Below are 24221 nucleotides of genomic sequence, written 5' to 3'. Positions count from 1 at the left end.
ATATATATGTATATATTGAGTGCTGTGTAAATTATGGCATATTCTCTTCCCAAATAAGTACAATTACCGGTATACTACAGAAGTTCTCTTAAAAGCTCCTTATGTGTGGGCTTATTAATATATTAAAAAATACTCTATTTATGTACACCATATAAGTAGGGTGTACCACACACATATCTAAGAAAAACTCTTTTTGAATTTTGAGTATTACCTACAAATTAAGATAGCTGATAAAACTAATGAATAAATATTAGTTTCTGGAGTATAAAATTTATACTTTATTTGTAGATGTATAAATAGTATTGATCTGATATATTTTTTTAAGATAAATTTATAAATGAATATACGACTATTTATAAATTTATAAATTTTACCTCCTCAAGTTATAGGAATATGATTATGTCTCTCTCAGTAAAATAATAATAAAAAAGAATTAACACATGTTTTTCTTTTTCTTTTTTTAAGTAGAAACTAAAATTCATGGATACATAAAGTAGTAGGTAAATAGAAACACTCATAGCAAGATTCTACAATCCTTTTTATGCCGTACAATAACATGCACTGTTCATCATAAGCCTCGCCAAAAGGAATCCAACATGTAAAATAAATGCAAACACTGCATAAATTTCAGAAAAGTGACAGAAAGAAAGAGAAACTCTAATTTGGCCCTTTCAACGTTCACCTTTATCCCAACAAATTCAGCATTAATTAGTGCCTCAACCTTAAGTAAAATTGTATGGCGACCCCTCAATAATAGGACGTTTTGAACCAGGTCCCTGAACTTTATTTATTTTTATTGATATCTTCTTAAGCTATTTCACTCAATTGAATCGACGATTTCGTCAAAATTTGTAACTTTGTTAGCTGTTGATCGCCTCACTTATTAACGAAATCCACGCTTAATTTTCTCAACCGAAACAATAATGTTAAAGTTATAAAGTTTGACGGGAATTCAATTGAAAGTAAATAAAAGTTAAGAAGATATTAATAAATAAATAAACAAAGTTTAGGCAACTATTTCAAATTAATTAAATGAGCCTACAGTTGAGAGGGTCTCGATACAATTTTATCTTCTTTTTTAAGTGCAATAATGTGCAGTAGTACGGGTAATTATTCTTTGTAATCCAAACAACATAATGTACAAAAGCGATAGATATCGATCCACACGATTGATTAGATTGCCTCTGACGAGCCTAACGGTGGCGGCGACGGCCAAAACTGCGCATTCTTTACCTTTGTAATGCTGTTGAGGACACTTAACGGCGTCACGTCTCCGATCACCGTCACCTTCTTCGTTGCAAAGTCTATGTGGAAAGATTTCACCCCTACATAGATATATACGGAGAATAATATGATCAACGCGATTAATTACCGGTAATATATGAATTAAGCACAAGTTTAGCAAGTGATATAAGTATGTGTGATTTTGACATTCACTTATAAAAAGTTAGATATTTGACAAATAAAAAAAAAGTGAATTTAAAGAGCTTCTATGATCAACAAAAAATTGTTAGTTGAATAGGCTAGGCGGACTTTTTTAAGTTGTTCTTCTTAAGTATATATTTTCGTGTGAAAAAAAGCATATATATATTTTTAGTTCTGAAAAGCAGAAGCTTTAAGTTAAAACTTGAACCTAACTTGAGGCGCTTATAGAAAAGATTTAAATAGAAAAACCTCTGAGATAATTTCAAGTAGCTTGATTTACACAAAAAGGACTTTTAGAAAAAGCCCCAATCTTTTTCTTTAATTTCTGAAAATTATAGGAGAAACTTCCATAAAATGAAAGGTAGATTAACCACAAGAGCCTTTTAGTGCATGAAAAAGTACACAAATCAAGTATTTCACAAGCCTCACCTTCCATTTTAGAGAGATGCTTCCTCAGTTTAGCTTCACAGCCTTTACAGTGCAAAGACACCCTCAATACCACAACCTGAGAAAATCATCATTAAATAAAAAGCCACCCAAATGATCAGTGTTTAAATACCTCAAAACAATTAAAGAAAAAAAGAGAAAAACTAAAGACCAACTATAGTGATTAGATTCAGTAAATCTCTCTGTGTTGATAAGTACAGTTCGCGAAAAACATATATGAGGTCAAATTTCGTACCTGATCTTGCGGTTTGTTAACCGAAACCGACGGCCTCGGAGCAGTGATCATATCATCATCATCTCCCTTACACTTCTCAACACTCGCAAGCTCGATGTTCTTACTATACGGTGCAGATTCCGAACCGGGGAACACGTCGAAAAACACTTCGGTTTCGTCCAGCAAATAGCGCGACGAGCCCGGGGGGCTTGTGAGATCATCAGTTTTCTCTAAACTCTTTCTATGCTTAGCCTTGTTGTTGTATTTCTGCTTCGCGGAGGGCTGAGCACCAGTAGTGGTTGTGTTGTTCGTGTGGGCGGTTGGCCTCGCTCTCCTTCGCGGGTCTTTGACATGCGGAGTGTGGCGGTCGAGAGCCCGACCGTTGGTCGGTTGCACGATCGACCGTCGGTCGATGCTCGTGCACACCGCAGCCGACGCGGGGGAGGCACAGGAGAAGTTCATGGACTTCATGTCCTTGAAGAGTAGAGGAGCCATTATTGTGTGGGAGCAGATGTTGCTAGCATTAGTTGTGTGTATGTGAGAGAGAGAGAGAGAGAGAGAGAGAGAGAGAGAGAGAGCTTCTTGTGAGAGTCCACTAGAGTATCCTTAAATAGAGTGTCCAAATATAAGTTAGGAGGAGAGGATTTGGTACAAATTTTGCTTCTACTTTCAGTTACAGCGATCAATTCTATTATAATTCAAAAGTTTAAAACAGTAAATTTACTCTTGGAGTTTTTGTTTTCGCGATTGAGAAAATTTTGATATAATGATTCTTCTAACAGTAGTACATATATAATATTGTGTCGAATAATACTATATCCTGCGGCAAGGCCAAAAATGCTCTAAGTTAACTTTGAGCCGCATTTTTTTTAAAGGAAAACTTTGACCAGGATTGTAGTTCATTTTTTCTTTCTTCCTTACTTTTTTTATTATAAACTTTCGATTATGCCCTTTGTGCTTAATTTATGTCTCCATTCAAACGAAAAAAAGTAATATATAGGACTTAATTGCAGATTAATTACTTATATCATAAATGGTGAAGAATAGCTGGAAACAGATAAATTTTAAACATAGATATATACTTCCAAAGTAATCAAACTACAATTCATCATCATTAGCTACTCAACAGCTCAATCAATATTAATTGACCCACAAAGAATAAAATTTGAAATAAAAAATATGATCACAAGAGATTTCCTTTTCTAATAACAACAAGAGAAACCCTTATGCTTGTACTCACAATCAATACAGAAAAATCCCCACCTAACTACAAATTAATTAAGAATAAAGTAATTCACCACATTATCCTTAAAAAAAAGAGGTTAATATAAGCACTATCTTTGCCAGGTTGATGTTATTATTACCTCCTTATATCAATCTCAGTACCCCCAATCACACCATCAATTGCTATCACTAATCTCATCATCATAATATAAATGGATGTTAACATCATTGATCAACTGTTCCAGTGAATAAGGGATTTAATATCTTCATCATATGAAGTATCTATCTTGTATTAATTGTATATTTGACCCACACTTTTTTTTATCCTGTGATCATCTTTGTGCCACCACTACCTTTATATCTAACTTCACTTGGAAATTTCAAAGATTTGATTTCTGATTTTAAGCCACATAAAAGTATATATAGTTAACTAGTTCAACTAAACTTGTAGCCCATTTTTTTTTTTTTTTTGCTGAGAAACTTTGTTCAAGGTTGTTCTTTAATTTATATTCGTCTCCTCACCTATATATTCTTTTGCTTGTAAGTGTCTAAACAATTTCTTCCTTTCAATTATAGGGATGATATTTGGGTGTAAAAGCACATGCCCATCTTAGTAGAATTAAGATATGTTGAATAAAAAAGTATTCATTTTTTATCCATTTCTTCTAATATTCCAAAGGACATTCCATTCTCTATCAGTCATTGTGTACCATTGTAATGTCATTTTGCATTGTGATTCTTTGTTTCTATATAAATGAACTAAATATTCTTATAAATTAGTTCTATATAGAGGTGCTAGGTTGTTTCAATTGGAAACTGTGCTCTCTCTGTTTGATATAAACTTAATTACAATTTTGTGGAGACAAATTCCAGAGCAAGCTGGCAAGATCCAACTTTTTCTGATTTTGCTGCTTACTTTACAAATTAAATGCAATGCTCTATTACATGTGAGTTCTAACTTTTAGCTGTGCAAAAATCCAAAGAGAGAGTTAATTAGAGTTTATCCTGTTGCATTTGTACAACATGTGTTGGGAAATTAAAGTATTAGCTAATTAAGTCATGATCTAATATGTTTCGGTGTTTTAGACTACAAAGAAGTGTTAGTATTAGCAAAAGATTATCAATTTGACAATTTGTGATTACTATTATTTGTTGTAATTTCTCATCATAGTACCATCCCCTTGATGTAATTGATGTTGTAAAGATAACTTGATGTCACATAGAGAAACCATTTAAAATATCACTGATGTTTTCATGTTTTAATGCATAATGAAGTTGAAAATTTGAAATATAAGAAATAGTTGCACCATCTGCTACAGAAAATTATAACAGTACCAGCTCACATGTGATATAAGCATCTTTAAATGGTCCTTTGATCTAGCTTCTAAAATGGTCTCTCTATAACAAGAGATTGAGAACTTGTCCCGTGGCAAAAATGAGCTTTTCGGTTCCAAACCTCAAAATCAAAAGTTTCAAATTAAAACTCATGCCTCTGCTATGAAGAGAAACTGTTGAGAAAGAAAATTTTTCCAGCAGTCTCTCTTTCTCTTATCTATACTCTTCCTTGATTACTTTTTCTTATCTAAATTCTTTTTTTTTCTTTTCTTTTTCACATCATTCTAGCTTATTCACTATAGAACCCTTCCATACTCGAGATCCTAAGTTCAAGATCTAGTTGTTTCACATTTTCAATTAAGTTTATTTCTGCAAAAATAAACAAAAAAAATCCTTTTGGTACATTCCAAACAAAAGAAGCCTCCTTCAACACAAATATGGTTCAACATAACATGACAAGTAGAGAACAAGTTTTGCAAGTAAATCCATCTCCACACACTGCTAAAAAGCAGAAAGTGGATGAAGCAAAGTAATGGGTTAGAACTCATCCACATGGAGAAGCAGAGAGGAAAGTTGGGGTGGGGTGGCTCTTTTTCTATCCTCCCCCACAGTTGCCCATAAACAGCAGTAGAATCAGATTCTTCTTCCAACTTCCTTTTACTCTCCCCTTTTCACATACAGCCTTGTTTAAGATGAGAAGTACCCATCACAAGATTCAACAGACATAAATAAACCTGATACTAGAGTTCTAGACTACTCTGGACTAACAACTTGAGAAACCCACAGCAGCTTTCTAATGTAATAGAAATAAAAAATTTCAAATTAAACCTTCTTTTTTTAAAAGGCTTATTTCAGCTCTTTTGGCACAACAAAGTTACAACAAATTTGTTCGTCGTAAACCTAGCTCTAGCTGCTGCTTCGTAAGTAAAGCGGTGAACCAACTGTGATGTGTTTGTCCATTTGTTGATGATAAACATGGTTGATGTTTGTGTATTACCTTGGTTACAGAGTAAGAAGACCAACAAAGTTTTTCCTTTTCTAGCTGAATCAAATTATGGTAATAAATGGCTTGCTTCTCTTTCATTTAACGAAAATCTCGTAGTTTAGATTCAACGTAATATTGGATTTCAACTTTTCTAATACAATAATATGATTAATATTTCAAATTTAGTCTATCTTAGTGAGAAGATATCTGAGAAGAAAACGTGTTTCAGCACCGGGCAGTTACAAAAAACACATCTATACAAATTATTCGACAAGCAAATTATGTGTGTATGCAGGTATGAATGCATCTATATTTAGCCAGTACAGAAAACACATGATTTCTACAATATATTCAACAAGGTGAAAATTCTCGTATTCTGTTATGTACATGTTCCTATGGCTCAGATGTTTAGGAAGAAGACCCATAAAAAGCTATTCAGCATGAACTAGGACATTAGAAGAGGGGATCATTCAATTTTTCAGATGTGAGATAAGACAATAATAAATTCCAAAGAGGATGTCCATGGTTGTGGGTGTCACTTTTTTTATGGGGTCCAAACATGCTATCATTATGACATTAGGCCAGTGTTTTTGGTTGCTTTAAGATCAGAGCACTTGATTCCTAATACATATGAGATAGATATCTTAAACATAAAATAAAAGGATACTTTACTTTTGCCCCATAGGATGGGTCAGATGCTAATGATGAGATCAAAGCATGCTGATAAGATTTAGTGACCAAGAAAAAGTCATGTCATGTCCTTATACATCATTAAATATAAAGTTCCATCTAGCTTTATAAGGACATTTATCGAAGAAAGTAATAATCCGTGGAGCTAACTCAAAATGCATTGAAAAGCCAAGTAAAAAAAGTTCTATTCTTAAGGCAGTTGGGACGCCTAAATAAGCTTTCCCACAACAGCTTTTCACTGCAGCAGCAGCAGAAGCTCTAGCTAGCCAAACAGACCTTAAAACATGGAAGAGAGCATACTCATATCAACTACACTATTTTTTATAGACAACACCATGTACATAAGACTAAAGCGAACAAAGTGGCCGAGAAAGAAAAAAAATTATATGAGGAAACACTGCTTCCAAGGATATGGTCAAGTAAATTTGATTTAAGCATATATATGACACTATTTATCGAAGTTTCTTACGAAAAATGTGAAGAGTGACCTCAGAACACCTAAGTGATACAAACAAAATCAACGAACACTCAGATGAAATGCACTATACCAAAGGTCTCTCTTTTTAAACTCGATCCATTTAATGGAAGGTTATGTCCTTGTACAAATAAAATCTGAAAAAAATAGAAGTTTTTTCTTGGTACAGAAGAGAACATGTTTTTGTCAACCGCCACCGGTGTGAAATCACTTTCATCAAATTTAAGTCAAATTGTTTTTCCTTACAATTGGTTTGTCGTAAAAGAAGGTAAAATGGCAAGAAAGCTATGTCTAACAACAAGGGCAGATTCAACCTTTCTATTCAACATCAAGGTGTTTCTTCTAGGCCGAATTTCTGAAGGATCGCTGTTGTTTCCTCCAATGCACTGCAAAAGTAGACAACAGATCAGTTGCAGCTGCAAAAGACTTAGCCACGAATAAGAGTGGATAGAGCATCATATTAAAGCACATGTCTAGAAGGAAAGTTCAGAGAAAGGTATCAGACAATGAGATAAAGGAGCATCAGAGGTATAAAAGTATTAAAGAGAATTTGTTTCTGTAGTTGAAAAAGAGCAATAACTAAAAGCACTCAATGTTTTCAAGAAAGCAGAGATGCTCTAGTGAGTTACCAAATGTTGCTACAATCAATCAACTTCTCCAGATTCAGAATGTCGAAAACTTCTACATTTCAATCAACTTCTCAAGATTCAGATTGTCAGGAGCTTCTATTTTCTAATTCAAAAGATACCAAACAGCACTCAATGTTTTCAAGAGAGCAGAGATGCTTGAATAAGTTCTTGTTGCCACCATTCATCAATTTTGTAAGTTTCAGAATATTGGAAACTGCTACACTAGAATTCGTAAATCATGGCACTAAACAATTTTTATTTTATCATATGTTTGTGCTCTTTAAAATTTCTGCAGTTCTGTCTGAGTGAGAAGGATTTTTTCATCTCAATTATAGCTAAGCAAGCATGTAGTAGGTTGATCAACGCTATGTCCAATATGAATCCAGAAACTAACAAGTATTACCCAAATTCAAATCCAACTCAAATCCGAGTAACTTGAATCAGAATCAAATCCAATAGCTTTTGAGTTATGATTTTTATGATAATCTTATCAAATAAATTGGATAAAATTAGAGTTAGGTTGCCCACTTCACTACCACCAATAATCTAATTTTCATAGGTCATCAATCGATGTGGACAATAAATTAGCCTCAAATGTGTGCTTACACTGAAGTGCAAACCAGCTTCAAAATCACTATGGCGAGCATAAAATTAATAACAGTTAGTGTACTGTAATTACAGAAATCAACACTATATAAGACACATACCTTCCATTTCTCAAAATTTTATATGCTCCTGGCTTTATTAGATCAACCACCGTAGAACCAGCTCGTCCAGAAGGAAGCAGGCCACCATCGTAAACAAAAGCACAGTGTCGCCAAAGATTCTCAAAATCTTTGACACTGACACTACTCAGCTGCCCACTAAGGTTGGCGCTTGTGAGCGCCAAAGCACTTTTAGCACCACGAGCAATGGCTCGAATAAAGTCAAAGTCCGGCACGCGGACCCCAATACTATCCAAACCGGGGTTAAGGGACTTCTCCAAAATGCTAGATTCACCTGATATATGCAAAGATTTCGGAGAGTTAATATGAGCTTTTACATATATAAATATATATATATGTATATGTATATATATCCCTGCAAATCATCTATTTACATAAATGCACATTTAATTCTAAATTTTCATATATATCAGAGTGCAGTTTCTCACAGAAAGTACACTTATATAAGTTGGGGCATCATCCAAGTATTTTCGCTGGGTCAATTTTTGTGGGCATAAGGCTATATGCATAAAAAGTCAGATTTTGCAGAACATATATGTAAAGAGGTAATTTTGCAGGGCATATTATATGTATCATTTGTGGAGATTGATATGGGTTGAGTTGATCAAACCTCGTTTTAGAACAACAGTAACTGGTCCAGGAAGTAGACTATCAAGCAAACCATGGGGTAAGTGATCCACAAGGGCAAACCGTGAAATATCAGGGACATCAGCAACACAAATTGCCAGAGGACTTGTATGCTTACGTCCTTTAATCTCGTAGATACGATTAACCGCTTCTGCAGAGCTGTTAAAAGTCACTTCAAAAACCATGGCTATCTTAGATTGCTAATCTCAGTTACAGTTGGAGCTTACCAACCAAAAATAATATAGCAATTGTAGTTATGCCATAAGTGGTTGTTTAGTTTCTAAAAACGAAAAAAAAAAATCCAAAGGCACAGAAATCTAGTAAGAACGGCACACAATTACATTTGGCAAAAAATGATCTGTGAAAAAGAGCTGTTAAAAAAAATTTATGAAACACATACCCCTAAACATCAGTAAATCAATGGTGATTAATTTGTTCGATTCAATGCAAATGGTCCCATAATTAAGCAATCCTATAATTGTTCCACTATTCATACTTCATAAATAAGTTGTCTCCCTGGGACAAACCTTGATTTGGGATTTTTCATCCATTATCATATTTTGAATTCAAGAATAGTCGCACATTTCGGAACTCGATGAAAAAATAAATAATTAATCAACTCGGAAAGAAGGTCATTAAATCTTAGCATCCCAAACCCGAAAACACTAACCACGCATCGCAAGCGAATCCATAAATAGTATCTGTTGGAACCGCGATAACTTTCCCAGCTTTGATCGCATCAATTGCTTCTTCAATGTGATCATCAGATGCCGGGAAGACGCATTCGGCCTTAGGCTGAAGACCCAAGTCACACCTGACCGAATTTTCGGACATTCGGCTCAATTTAGATCCAAGAAATCTCCTCTGATACAAAGAAGGGAAACCCCCTACTGGAGAACACCTGAATAACCCATGTAAATCAAAATAGTGCCCCAGCAGGTGAGGTGAATAGCATTGAAACGGAATTGTCAATGATCAAAATACAAATTTTGGAACTGATGGAGAAGTAGAATCAAATAATAAAAGTAAAAATTTACTATACCTTTGATTGATACAACTTTGATTAAAGTAATTTCCATCAATCAAATTGCTGATTTTGTAAAATTCAATAGCGAAGCTTATAAATTTACCTTCTCTGAACTATTTTTGAGCTTATAGAGAACTGCGGATTTTGTTAATTGTTAGCAAAACGATAGGTAATGTAGTCGTTAATTTTAAGAAATAATTCAAACCAAAATATGTAAAAGGATTTTTTGTGGGGCAAAAATAAAACCCTACAAGTCAAGTTTGGTAGAGTCCAAAATCGCTATCAAATGTTCCAATTTCTCAATATTCGATCATAAACCTTAAAAAAAAAAGGCTTCAAAAAATAGAGCAAAATTGGATGAAGGAACCTCCTATCTAGAAAACCAAAAAAAACATAAAATCTATTTTTTTTTTCCCTAAAAATCAAATAGGAATCAACAAAGAAGAGAGAGAGAGTGAGAACTCAAGAGGAAAAAATTACCTACGTGAGATTTGTTTGATGGAGTATGGAAAAGGAATGAATTTCTCTATCGTCCTCACAGAAGCATTCATCATTCAACTCTCTCTCTCTCTCTCTCTTTTAAGCGCGAGCGAGGGTTTTGGGCATAGTCTCCGGGATTTGGGGATTCTTAAATCCAGCCACAGATTTCAGATCGGGCGGTCATTATTGTTCCGAAATATATCGAAGGTGAAAATGTATGAAAACCCCCTCAACTATAACAAGTTCTCCAATGGCCCCCTCGACTTCATTTTTTGTGTTTAAACTTTAGGGTTTCGTCGTCGTCGTCGTCGTCGTCGTCGTCGGCTTCCTCCTCCTCCTCACAAGAGGTTCTCCAATGGCGGAAGCGATATCGAGGTACTTAAGGGATGGATCCCTGGAAGGCGAGCACGCCCCTGCCCTAACCATCGAGGACTCCCTCCGCAGCCCCCTCGGATCCCACGCGTTCCACCACTTCCTCACCGCTCTCCTCTCCCACATCACCAATGGAAGATCCCAAGCCAGGTTCGATCCGATTCCTCTACCTTTACCCCATGAATCGAACTGACATGCTCTTAATGTTCCTTCAAAATGCTCACGCTTGAATTGCTTGAGACAGTGGCCTTGTGTTGGTGGCGTTGAACCGGAGCCCCTCGTTCTACTTTGATTTGTTGAAAAGGAGCGGTTTTGATGCGTCTCTAGTGGACAAGTCGTAGGTTTTAATCACACAATGCTCTGGTTTGGCTATTAATTGAGTGTGATATGGAATTTAAACCTTTTACCTGATTCATTCCCTTTTTTAGGGTTCGTGTATTGGATTGCTACTCGGATCCGCTTGGGTGGAAGGATCTCATTTCGCGGAGTGAGACTGATAGAAAGAGGCCCATTGGAAGGGCTTCTGTTACTGGTTTTAAGAATGTGAAAAACATTGATAAGTTATTGTCCTCAGTTCTCGATTTAGGAAAAGGTGCGGCTTCATAAGCAAACTGCGAACTCTTATTGTGTTATAATTGTTCTTTGGGTCTTTTCAATGATCTTGTTATGTCTATTTGTGCTATTGGTTCTAGGATTCGCTGGACAAGGCAAGTCCAAGTTTGCCGTTGCCGTTGATTCGGTATGCACATATTACTGTTTCGATCTCTATTACTTATGTGGGTTAACTTATGGCTGATATTGGATATGAATGCAACTAGAGTCTAAATTGAATAAATCTATATTGAGATCTGATTGAGCATTTCCAAGTTCTTTGGAGTTAAGAATACTTTAATGAATTTTCAGGTCAGTATTATGTTAAGGCATTCTTCATTACCATCAGTTACAGGCCTGCTCAGTAATCTTCGCAGCCACGGTATTGATTTTCTTTTTCCCTGAAGTTAGTTCCGTAAATTAAATTCCTAAAATGATAAACTTTGTCAGCTTAAGCGCAAGTGTTCTTCAAGGTTTTGACAGTCTAACTACAGCCATTAACACGGCTATGCCCTACAATAAGTAGGGAAAAATGTACAGCCTTACCTGAACCATATTGCATTTTGAAACTTCCTTACCTTTCATGACTGCTGATTTTTGAAAATTCTGTCAATGCCTGTCAAAATTGATTTGTTTCGTCATAAGAAGTTACAGAATATGGAAAGTAATAGAATAATCCACGAGGTTACAGAACATTCTGTTGGAAAGTCACAAATACCAGTGGGCTCTTACATGAAGTATGTAATTTCTAGTAAAATCAATATTCTTAAGTTCAGTTTGTTTAAGGGTCTGTACGTTCTTACCCAATAAATACTTTGAGGTGGTCAACAATTGAATGCAACTAGTTTATTGCATAGACAGCGTAAACGATCTATAAATACATGATTTAATTTTTTTGTATTTTCTATCTGTATACATTACTACAATCAATTTTCATGTGCCTTTCTCACTGCAGATCAAATTTCATCTATCTTTTGGTTAATACACTCAGACCTTCATGAAATGAGGGTTTCTACAGCACTTGAATACATCTCTTCAATGGTGGCGAGTATAGAGCCAGTAGTCTTATCTACTAATAATGGACATGGAAGTGCTGGCAATTTGCTTTCTCTTGAGCAAAACCTTTGCAAAGCTAAGTTTCATGTTCGCCTGAAGCAGCGCAACGGAAGAGTGAAGCTACTTGTAGGCTCTTCTTTACCTCCATTTGTTATTTTGCCTTTATGTTGGTAAACGAAAATCTGATCAAATGATGATTTACTTTTCAGCAAGAAGAGTTACATATTGAGCAAAATGGCATAAAATTTGCTTCTGTGACTTCCGTGAGTACAGCGGTGAACCAAAGTCTTTTGCCTAAGGTTAGTGCTTTCTCTTCTTCTCGTGTTTGCTTTAAAGCGTCGAAAAAGCTTGATATTTGGTGAATGATAGTGTTTGGACAACACGCGAAACCCTTTCATCAACAGGTCCAGTTTAACCTCCAGCTTTCAGATAAGGAGCTGATTGACAGGGCAAATGTTGTTCTCCCTTTCGAGCATCAAGGTGCGGCTTTAGATATGAATTTCCTTTCTGAAACAGAAAACACATTGCTTTTCGTTTAATTCAGAATGTCTTCATATGCCGTGCCCCCTTTGTGATAACAGTATGCATAGTGCTTGACTTGCTTAATTCTTGTGGTGTTTTTATTCTATACAAAGTGATTGGCATGCTTAAGTTCTATGGTGTTTCTATTCTTATTATTATATTGTGATAGCGTATGGGCATTACTTTTTTTTATTTTTTTTTCACAATCTAGCAACTCTTTACTGATGTGCTACATATTTCCACAGGTAGCAGTGCCTTTTCAATTGCCTTTTTTGGCTGATGTGTTATTTTCAAATTCCGTGAGTGCCAATAATATTATGTGTTGAAATAGCCCAATAATTGATTGTTCATGAAGCAGAATGAAGTATTTTTGATGCATGAGAACATCCTACTTAGGTAGAATGGTATTTCATCTATAGCATTTTGATTTTATGAAAATGCACTGTTAAGGAAAGCATGTTTTTACTGCTGTTATAGTAACAGGTTCTAGTTCACGTGTCCGATATGATGAATAATGATCCGCAGAATTATAATACCGTGTGTTTGCTCAGGAAATGGTGAGAATATACAAATTTATGATGGCCGGCGGTCCCTTCCAGAGAACCAAAGGGATGATACAAAAGCTGCTCCAGGGTCAGAAAAGGGTGGTCAAATCCATTATATCCGTGATTCGGACGATGAGCGACCCGATTCAGATGAAGATCCAGACGACGATCTTGACATTTGAGCGATTTAAAGCTGGTTTTTCCTCCACCCTGGCAGCTCAATGTTGGCCCTATCAACTTCAGTTTGATTGTTCTCGCAACTATGATGAAATGGAGATGGCCATGAGCAAGCATTACGAGGGCGAATCCACGGTTTTCGTTTCGAGAGGTGTGAAATATCTCGATTTAATCCCCGCGTCGACCCCCTCCTCCTGAGTGGTACATGACCCAGAGTTCTCTCTATGTGAACACAAATTGCACTAGCAAATTTGTAAGTTTTGTTTTGCTGGGGTATTATACATACATATCCAATATGTCTCGAGTGTTAGTTGTATGATGCCTTGATCTAATAATATGTAATATAGTTCTTTTATCTTAGCAAAAGGTCTGAATCAAGTGAACAGGATCTCAGGTGCTTGGAAAATCTTAAAAGAGTTTTGAACATTTTGAGAGAGGAATATCTAGTTCCCAGTATTTTAAATCCATGAATAAAAAGGAAAAAAAAAAAAAAAAAGTTCTTGCACAAGGGGTAAGGGGTGAGGTGTCACACAAGTTATGCAGAAATTAGATGGTCGAGGTGTAATGATGGCCAAATTGCTGCGTCTTTTTCTTTCTCTGGATTCACATCTAAGAGGTAGGGAGTTTGTTTTTTAATAAGGGGGCAAAATATAAATTTTTTGAATGAGAGAGGAAAAAAATAAAAAAAGGGGTATTGATAGAAAATTTATTTTTGTAATTTAGGCATATAATTTTAATAAAAAAAAATAGCAAATATACGAGGAAATTAATGTAACAGATGCCTTTTTAACCTGTTTTGTTTGGGGCCCAACCTATGAACGCCCTGTACATGAAAATATCTCCCCAAAATGTTCGGTCCACCACGTGTTTTTCACGGAATCATCGCACGTGCAAAACGACCATCGGCCAGGTCATTCCGTCAAGTCATTTTACAACTCACCCCCTCAACTTTTTCAAAATTGCGCCATCCAGCAACTACTGTAGACGTCATGAAAGAGAACTCTCTTAACACTCTCTAAAAATGTCGAAAAGTGTTTACCACCGAGGATTAAACGAAAGCGCCTCATAAAACGCCACGTGTTATTATTACAAGGCTAATATAGTCGTCGATTTTACACGTCATTATAAAAGGACACATCTGGTGATGCCACCTGTACATTAAAAAGAACGCTCCCCCGTGTCCCCATCTCACATTCCACACCCCTCACACAAAACGGCTCTTTTAGCCGCCACCCAAAATTAAATCAAATTTCAAAAAAAAATTTTATCAAACGTGTCTAAGTGAGAATGTGAGATGCTTCTTATTTTTAGTGTCAAATAACACTCGGCACAAATCTCAAAACATCTTTAACAATATCCTCCAACATTAAACAATTATTCATTTCACTCACACACGTCTGATAAATTCTTTTTACCTATTACAAGGCACAAAAGAATTTTATTAGACGCATTTTAAGTGAGATATATGCGCTCATTTATATGTTGTTGGATAATATCTACGTTACTTTACGTTTAGTAACGAGTGTTATTTGATACACTCAGACGCGATCTGATAGATTTTTTTTTGCTTTTCCCCTAACATTACAGTTACTTAATTCCCTACCCTTTTCATTAGGGGGGGAGTTTATAGAGATTGCCACTACTAAATATAGAGAGAGCTAGAATTGTGGATTGCGAAGGGCGGCGTTGGAGATGGAGACCGGTCGGATCGATCTAGTGGTGCTCGTCGGGATCTCTCGAGGCAGCCTCGGAGAGTGCGTTCTGGATCCGCTGCATTGCCTCCATCTCCGATGCGCGCTCCTCCCTCTCCTTCGCGTACGCCTCGAAGAACTCCTTGTTCTCCTTCTCCAACTCCGTCCACACTGTTGCACCAAAAATATGGCATGTATAATTATTTCATCATAGCAAAATCATATATATATATATATAGTTGCATGATCTTAATTGCTACGTATATACCTTGCATATATGGTATGGAATAGACCTGCTAAGTTAGTCATATTTAGAAATCCTCTTCGGTGTACCTTTTTTCATGTTTCCTCTAAAAGAATAAGAACAAAAAAGAGAAGGCAAAAAAAAATCCAAAAAAAGAAAAAACTCTCAGACCGGTCTTTTTAGATGCACCTTCCCCTTATTATTATTATTTCTTTTGAGAGAGAGAGATAGAAAGATAGCGAGTTACACGCTTTCAATCATTTTTTAAGAAATGAACTCAGTTACAAATTAAAAACAACTAGCTAGATTTCGAACTCAGGGGATCTCGGATACTTGATCAAGCTCTTAGCCAATCGTGTACGGTATGGCCGATCACTTTGCGGCACTTTAAGAGACGTGCAGGTGAAACCTACTAATAGAGAAGATACCGTCTGAAAAAGACCAGTCGGATAGGAAAGTTTGACCGCAAGAACACTGACAAACATAAAGGAAGAAGAAAAGAAGAAGAAGGTCGGGACGATTAATATCGGCTTCTACATATATGTATATTAGTCCATGCTTTTTTGTTATGATTTACTCTACAAAGAGAATTGGTACACAAGTAAAAGTAAAACTAAATTAGAAAAAGAAGAGACAGAGAGAGAGAGAGGAAAAGTACCAGTGGAAGTGATAACAGGTTCGATATTAGCATGCTTGTCTAGGGCTTCCAAGCACTCTTCCTTGTTCATGTGGAAGAGAAGGCACTTCTCAATGAGGTGTTGCACCTATTTATATATAAATAATCATATGCGTACACACACACAAATAAAATAAAATAAAATCACAAATAAAATAAAATAAAATAAAACCAACATGAAAATATAAACAGTAAGACCATTAAACTCATCTATATTTTATATATATATATATATGTCTACCATTCGAATATAGGAAGTTGATGAAGAGTCCCCCATGATCATAGAGTATGGAGAGAGAAAGAGAGAGAGAGTGTGAAAAAGAGGGAAGAGTTTTAATTATTTTTTCCTTTGCAAAGTATGAGAGGGGCGATATATATAAAGAGGAGAGATGGAAAGAGAGAGAGGAGGGGAGGGGGGGGGGGGGGTTGGGTGGAGAGAGAGACGTACGTGCCTACGTGGAGGTGGGCCGCATGGGTGTCACGTGGGATGGGGCGAGGTGATTGGAGGAGAGGAGATGAGGGAGATTTGAAGGGGCCCACCACGTCTCTCACAAAACCGCACCGTCCACGTGACACGTGGACCCCGCATGTCTCGTAGTAGTCGCTGGTTGCATGAAGGTCCTCGAGACCCGCACGGAACAGATAAGTTATCTCCATGCACCCGGTGCACCATGCACCGAACTCCTTTCAAAACACATATAAAAAAATTGTCAAAATATAAATTTAATCCTCCAAATATGTTATGTTCTCGATGATAGTTTTTTAGTTTATTTAAATGATTCAAATTATATTTAAAATTTTAAAATATTAATTAGTAAATATTCAGTGTGGTGCATGAGATATATGGATATACAAAGCGCAAACGAAAAATTTTCCACGATCACCCATCGCACGTGCCGAGCGCATGCGACACGTGCCAACAACGGCCCAACGAGTTGCCGTCCCCCGCCACTCCTCTCTCCACCCGTGCCTCTGTACGTGCATGAACCTTTTTTTACGTTATTTTTATATTATAAAAATAAAACTCCAAGGTAAAGAACTAAAATAGATTTGTTTATAACTATTTATACATGTAAAACAAAAAAAAAATTATGCCACACAAGTTATTATCAAATACTCTGTAGTACTCCAGATATATATAGCCTCTTCTCGTATACTTTTACCTTTTTAATTCAGGTAAAGATATTAATTACCAACTGTCCCTAAAACAAATAATAAAGAATTTGATGACCGGTACCCGAGGTTCCAATTAAATTTGAATCTTAGTTGATTCATATTTCCAGCTAAGTTTATTTCTAAATAAAATATACGAAACAGATAGTGTATTATCTATCTCTCAAAATATATATATACTAGTAACTAACCCGTGCAATGCACGGATTTTAAATTTATCTTTTAATTACATTTTTTATATAATATATATTAATTTTTACATATTAAGATTTTATAATATATTTTTATAAAAAAAATTAAAAAAAATAAAATTATGATATACTAATAGATTGTAAGTAAATACTTTAAAATGAAAAGATTTTAAAATGAAAAAGTAAAAAGGTTCAAATCCACTAAAAATTTAACATAATTATTATTTATTTTAATACTATTCAATAATAGAATATCCCGAAGAAATTAATTTTAATTTCAAATTCTTGATGACTAATTCTGTAAAGTTATTTTTGAAGGATTTAAAGTGACTAAATTTGAAAAGTAATTCTTTTCAAGAACTTTGAGAGCATGATACATATTATGATCCTTTAAACTAAAAATAATTTTTATTGTGACATAATTATTATTGTTTTCTATGCGGCTATATGTATTATTATATTTTCAACAAAGTATCAAAAATTTTAATACAAATATCAATAACATACCTCGAAAATAAATATACGAGGGACAAAATATTTATGCGCTCCGAAATTTTCGAATACTATGACGAAGTTCAAAGTACTGGTATTTATCGCTGAAAAAAAAAGAGATAGATATTATACATTACAACAGATCAACATAAACGTGACGTGAATTTTCGATTTTGAAATCAACTTATATTTGTGTAGAAAGATTGTGCCATAAAAGATGCGAAAATAAACTTTACATTTTGTAGAACAGATGTGCATAAAGATGGAATAAGCTCTGCCTCCACCTTATATGCATCACCATATGGATAATAAGATATGCAGAAAATTAGATATTGCCATTCTGTATATAAATCAATATATTATAATTTTAAGATTTAACAAATTTGTAAGGCTGAATTATAAAGAGGTGAATAGCGCCTCAATCCTAAGATCAAGAAGGGTGAAACAAAAATAAAAAAAAAAAATAAACTATATGTGCGATGTTAAGGAAAAAACAAATACATTATTCAGGCTTTATTTATTTTAATATTTAAAATAAGTAAGTCTTATGTTATATATAAAACAAATATGATGAATAAAAAAATAGCAAGACCAAATTATTACAATATTCAAAATAATTTGGTATGTATGGGTTATGATTTCTTTCTTATTATTAAATATTTGGTATATAATTTAAATTAAATTAGTTGGACTATGTATATATATTATACATCCAAAAATAATAAAATTAAAACAAATCATATTCCGATCTACTTCACGCCGCCTCCGCCTCTTTCCTTGATGACGTTGCCCCGCTCCATCATTCCTGCAATGGGTTAAAAGTAATAAAGCCGAGAGATCGTTAGAAACCCTAAACCCCAAAGAGGAGGAAGAGAGACGAGAACTATAAAGTCTAATAGACCTTAATCAAAGAAGAAAGGGCGGAAAAAAAAAAATAATGTTTGCTTCAGTTAAGGGAAAGAAGATAAAACTGTTGCTACATGCCAGTTCACAGAAAAAAAATTACCTATTGTGCCGTTAAGAACAAAAAACAATATTACTTTTATATATTTTAATAATTCTCAAATAATTGTAAAGCTATTATAGTATAAAAAAATTATATAAGAAAGAATACAAATTTACAATATCAAATAATTTGGAGTTGTTATTGATTTCCTTCTAATTAATTTAAGTTATTTATATTAATATTTTAATTAAAAGTAGTTACTATATTAATTTCGTATATTGATTTTCCTCTAATTACTTATAATCATTTGGATAATATTTAATTAAAAGTGTTATGATTTTCTCTCGCTCCTGAGTCCTCTCTCTCTATAATATTACTATACTTACTAGTGATATGCCACGTGGGCACATCTTGAATTTTTTTATACACGCTACGCCAGGTGGGGTTATCATATGTTCATCTGAAACTACTTTCTAAATTATATAATATATTATATATTATATTATCGCCACAACCCGCTATTATATATATATATAAAATAATTCTAATAATGATCGATTACCTAAGAAGCAAATATATAGGCATCTCAAAGCATCTCAAAAAAAAAAAAAAGCATATATATAAAAGGAGTTCAGCTGTAATACTATCAATAGCATCAAGGACTTGGTGCTATCGAGTTTTCCACCGTTAGATTTAACCCTTTAATTATTTTTATCCGTTATATTATACTATTTAACCAACCACTCCCTCAATTCTAGAGGACTCATATCATACAAACCGCACATTTCTCAATCCAATAACTAAAAAATAAATAGCACTAATAATTTGGTACTATTGATAGTATTCCAGCTTAGTTCATATAGAAGAGTCTCAAGAATATATTATAATAAAGACAACAAAAAGCATTGTTATATTTAACCCTCTTTTAAATGCCTCGTGATGTAATCTCTCAACAGTTTAATAGACCACAAAAAATCTAGTTGATTTCACTTTATATTTTAACATAATATCTTTTATATTATAATATATTATATATGTTAATATATATTATAATATATATTCCGTTCCAATAATCAAAAGAGGGAGAAAAAGAATCGTAACAGTTAGGTTGGTGTCGTTTGCGCACCACTAGCTAGAGCCAAGGCGGCCTACGAAAGGGGTCTTGTCTTGTTACTCCATTAAATTATTTAATATACTTAATTTACAATAATATTATTGGTTATTTTAATTATTATTGGTTAATTCATTGTAACTGAACTCAGCTATAACATCAGTTCGTACGTACATCGCTATAAACTGTCACTATAATAGAATTAGGTTATAGGGACAAATATTTGGGACACTTTTGAATAAGTATCTCATTTATCCTAAAACTTAAAAAAATATTTATTAATGCCTAAATATAAAGCCCAATCCAACAAAAAATAAAAGATTACTCTACTCAACCCACCACACCCAGTTTATTTGGCCCGATTACAAACAGAAAAGAAAGAAAAAAATCAATTACCATCTTTTCTTCTCTTTTCACTCAATCCACTGAAATTCTAGACGAAGAGCCTTTCCTGTCGTCCTTCTCCGCCACCGCAGCCAACAAGATAGAGTTTCGACGGTTGCTAAATGTTTAAATAAGTGTTTGTAAATTAGCAGCACTCTTTTAGGTTATAGCGATACTCTTTAACTGTCACTTTATACCTAGCGACCCCATATATAGCAACACTTTTTAAAAATGTCGGTAATTTTAACTAGCAGTATTTTTTTGACATGTACCTACATTTAAAAGTGTCGCTATAGACCGTTTTTGTTGTAGTGTGTGATATGTGCACGGGTAAGTCCACTCCATTGGTTTTTCTCTAGTGATTCTACTTATTTGGTTTTTCTCAAAAAGATTCTACTTATTTTGGTGGTCTAATTATTACTCTTAATTATTTCCTACATATATAGTTAATAACAATATAATCATAAATCAATCTAAGTAATCACTAGAACAAAAATGGTCTATAGCGACACTTTTAAATGTAGGTACATGTCAAAAAAGTGCTGCTAGCTAAAATTACCGACACTTTCAAAAAGTGTTGCTATATGTGGGGTCGCTAGGTATATAGTGATAGTTAAAGAGTGTCGCTATAACCTAAAAGAGTGCTGCTAATTTACCAACACTTATTTAAGCATTTAGCAACCGCCGAAACTCTATCTCGTTGGCTGCGGTGGCGGAGGAGAACGACAGGAAAGGCTCTTCGTCTAGAATTTCAGTGGATTGAGTGAAGAGAGAAGAAACTAATTATTGTATATGATATTTTTTCTTTTTTCTTTTTTTTTTTGTTTGTAATCGGACCAAAATTTCGGGGACTGGGGTGATTAGTTGGTGTGGTGAGTTGAGTAGAAGTAATTCTTTTAATATTTTTGACTTTTTGGGACTTGGGTTATTATATTTAAGGCATTTAGTAGATATATTTTTTTAAGGTCTTTGTTATAAAATTTTTGGAGGGACTATTTTACTGCAACAAGTGTTCCAAAAAAAATGTGTCCCATAACCTAATTTCCGGTTTGTAGTGAAATCTTGTAATAAATATATACAAATAAGAAGTGCAAAGGCTTCTGGCTTGTGCGAATTCAACAGGCCGGAATTAAATTGGTTTGTTTGTAACAATTTTATTTTGAAGGGGGAAATTTATTTTATTTATAATTTTAAAAAAATAATTATTTATTCTATAACTGATAAAAAATTAGGTTGAGAATAAGATTAATTATAATTTATATATATATATTTATATATATATAATATTATATTCATATATCAGGAATTTATTTTCACTGCTCTATTTATAAACAATTATCTATACAAATTTTCATTAGGTTTTGGAATTTTTTTATAGTGTAAAATTCTTATATTTTTTCCCCTTAAAAATTAACTTATTTATTTAAAAAATAAAATTCTTTTTGGGAAAAATTTTTGTGGGAAAAAACTATATATTACCCTTTCCAAAAAAAAATTTCTTTAAAAAATTTAAAATTATATTATAAATCAGTTAAAACTTTGAACCTATAATTATAAAAAATATATTAGTATTTTGTATTTAAATTAGGGACTAAGAATAAAACTAAGATTTATACTTGAATTTTTGATCTTATTTTGACCTTTCCTAAATAGGAAATTAAACTTAAAGGTTAATAAGTTTATCATTTATATATATATAAAACAAAGATAAAGGATATGTTTTAGTTCAAATGAATTATTTGGAATCCAAATAACTTTAGTGATATATTTTCGATTTCTCTAAATTTAGCAGTTTAGCAAATCAGTCGTGGATACATACATTCTAATTTTTTTACATAAAAAGAACAAAACTTTATATTTACACTATCAATGAATTGTTAATTTAGAGATTCTCTCCTCACACTAATTAATAACTTCTTTATTTTCTTTATTTCTTTTTTTTTTTTTTTTTTTACCTTTGATTATTTTTTTAAAATTATCCAGCCATTTTCTTATGTTCATATTATATAAAGCATGTATTTTCTTTATATCTTCTGCTTTAAATCATCATTGATTGTTTTCTTTGGACTGCATATTATAGAACATAGTTAAACTATGTTCTAATTTATCAAATTATTTGCCGTACTCTTTTAGAACAAACTTAATTATAAGTACTTACAAAGAAGCTTTTATTACTGATCAGCCAAATTAAAATAATTTTTTTGGTATCTGAAAACGAAAGGTTCTATTTAAAACAGTTGATTCTAGGGCGAAATATTTGTTTTATTATTATCAACTTGGATCTACTTGCTGTACCTGCACCCCCAAATTGTTACTTAATTGGACTCGTATATAATTTGATGGACTAACCTTGGCAGAATCTTTTGCATGAATGAGTCTTTAGGATGAAGATACTGAGCACATCACTTGCAACAAATACATAACTATTTTGCGAAACTACAACACAAATTAATGTGGCCTTTGGATGAGCTTTTTGCAGAAGCAGGGTTTCGTGTAGCTGTAGGCTATTAATTCGTGATTAATAAGAGCACTAATACACTGATAAATAGGATTTAATATTTTTTTTCTCAAAAAAAAAAAAAACCTAGCGCGTGTTTAATTAATGGAAAATGCTATCCGTACACCCCTTATAGTGAGGGTAAATCTTGCACTCGGGATTTAAGGGTTTCACAAAGACCCTTCGATTTTAGGTTTTTTTTTTTTTTTTTTGATAAAACAAGTAGAAAAATATAAGCCACATAATACCTAATCTTCAGGTGTATGAATAGCATTGCTCTTAATTTGTTTGTCAATATATAAAGATGTGATTGGATTTTACTCGATCATTTGTGTTTTCTTTTTGTGGTGTATGTTGAGGTAGGATTGTTGATGAGCCAAATATATATGAGCAAGCTGGGGTAGCTCGAGATTGGCTCAGAAGTAACTCGAGCCGGCTCGAGTTCCTCTCGAAATTTAAACGACCTGAAATGATCCGGCTCGTTTTCAGCTTGAAACTAATTTGAGCTAGCTCTCAAGCTAGCTTAATTTAAATTTAAATAAAATATTAATTATGAGACCCCAGACAATCTTATGTATAAAATATAATAGGGCTAAACTCTTAACCCGGCTTAAGTGTTTTGGGTGGTGGCTAGGCCCATGAGGTTAAGAGAGTTAAGCGTACTAGGACGAAAGTAGTTCTAGGATGGGTGACTCTTTGAAAAGTTAGGGTGTCACAGTTGGTATCAGAGCCAATTACCAACTGAAAATGTGAGATGAGTCTCGACTGAGTTAGGATCGGAATGACAAGGCTAGTGAGACGAGTCTTATATCGCTTGGTATTTGTGAGTCTAAGCCTGACGAGAATGTCAGGACTTAAAGAAAGGGAGATTGTGAGACCCCAAATAGTTCTATATATAAAATATAATAAGACTAAATTTTTAACCCGACTTAAATATTTTCGGTGGTAGTTAGGCTCAAGAAGTTAAGAGAGTTAAACGTGCTAGGACAAGAGTAGTTCTACAATGGGTGACCCCTTGAAAGGTTAGGGTGTCATATTAATACTAACTATAATTATTATTATTTTCATTATATATTGAGCTTACTTTTGCTTTTAGTATTATTAATTACTATTAAAATTTAAAAGCCATGCTAACAAAAAAAAATTAAAACTAAAAAAAAAATAAATTTGCTACATATTGTTGGATGTGGCCCACGTGATATATTCAAGATTCTAGATTTTATAGAAATATCTAGCTGAATTTATCTAACTGGCATAGAAATACCTAGCG

The 24221-nt window shown here is 33.8% G+C and overlaps 4 protein-coding genes across 6 annotated transcripts; 1 reads left to right on the top strand and 3 right to left on the bottom strand.

Moving 5' to 3' along the window:
* LOC109719174 (protein SODIUM POTASSIUM ROOT DEFECTIVE 2-like) lies at positions 637-2689 on the bottom strand. The gene is made up of 3 exons (XM_020245717.1): positions 2108-2689; positions 1855-1930; positions 637-1325 (listed from the first exon to the last, which is right to left on the bottom strand). The coding sequence occupies exons 1-3, from the start codon at positions 2579-2581 to the stop codon at positions 1174-1176; spliced, it is 702 nt and encodes a 233-aa protein (XP_020101306.1). The 5' UTR covers positions 2582-2689; the 3' UTR covers positions 637-1173.
* LOC109719249 (yrdC domain-containing protein, mitochondrial) lies at positions 5839-10471 on the bottom strand. Of its 3 annotated transcripts, none has more exons than XM_020245816.1 (5): positions 10284-10471; positions 9433-9677; positions 8760-8927; positions 8132-8423; positions 5839-7181 (listed from the first exon to the last, which is right to left on the bottom strand). In XM_020245816.1, the coding sequence occupies exons 1-5, from the start codon at positions 10355-10357 to the stop codon at positions 7124-7126; spliced, it is 837 nt and encodes a 278-aa protein (XP_020101405.1). In that variant the 5' UTR covers positions 10358-10471; the 3' UTR covers positions 5839-7123. The 3 variants fall into 3 exon arrangements, with proteins under 3 accessions (XP_020101405.1, XP_020101406.1, XP_020101407.1); XM_020245817.1 differs by having other exon boundaries at positions 8760-8935; positions 9447-9677; XM_020245818.1 differs by having other exon boundaries at positions 10288-10451.
* LOC109719248 (elongator complex protein 5) lies at positions 10572-13906 on the top strand. The gene is made up of 9 exons (XM_020245814.1): positions 10572-10805; positions 10900-10992; positions 11084-11247; positions 11348-11394; positions 11559-11628; positions 12202-12428; positions 12512-12601; positions 12707-12782; positions 13376-13906. Exons 1-9 carry the CDS (start codon positions 10639-10641, stop codon positions 13549-13551), a joined length of 1110 nt encoding a protein of 369 aa, XP_020101403.1. The 5' UTR covers positions 10572-10638; the 3' UTR covers positions 13552-13906.
* Positions 14595-16550, bottom strand: LOC109719250. The gene is made up of 3 exons (XM_020245819.1): positions 16399-16550; positions 16140-16245; positions 14595-15408 (listed from the first exon to the last, which is right to left on the bottom strand). The coding sequence occupies exons 1-3, from the start codon at positions 16438-16440 to the stop codon at positions 15260-15262; spliced, it is 297 nt and encodes a 98-aa protein (XP_020101408.1). The 5' UTR covers positions 16441-16550; the 3' UTR covers positions 14595-15259.

Source organism: Ananas comosus, linkage group 13 (genome assembly GCF_001540865.1).
Source record: "Ananas comosus cultivar F153 linkage group 13, ASM154086v1, whole genome shotgun sequence".
Lineage (NCBI taxonomy): Eukaryota > Viridiplantae > Streptophyta > Magnoliopsida > Poales > Bromeliaceae > Ananas > Ananas comosus.
This window is presented reverse-complemented; position numbering and strand designations above follow the sequence as displayed.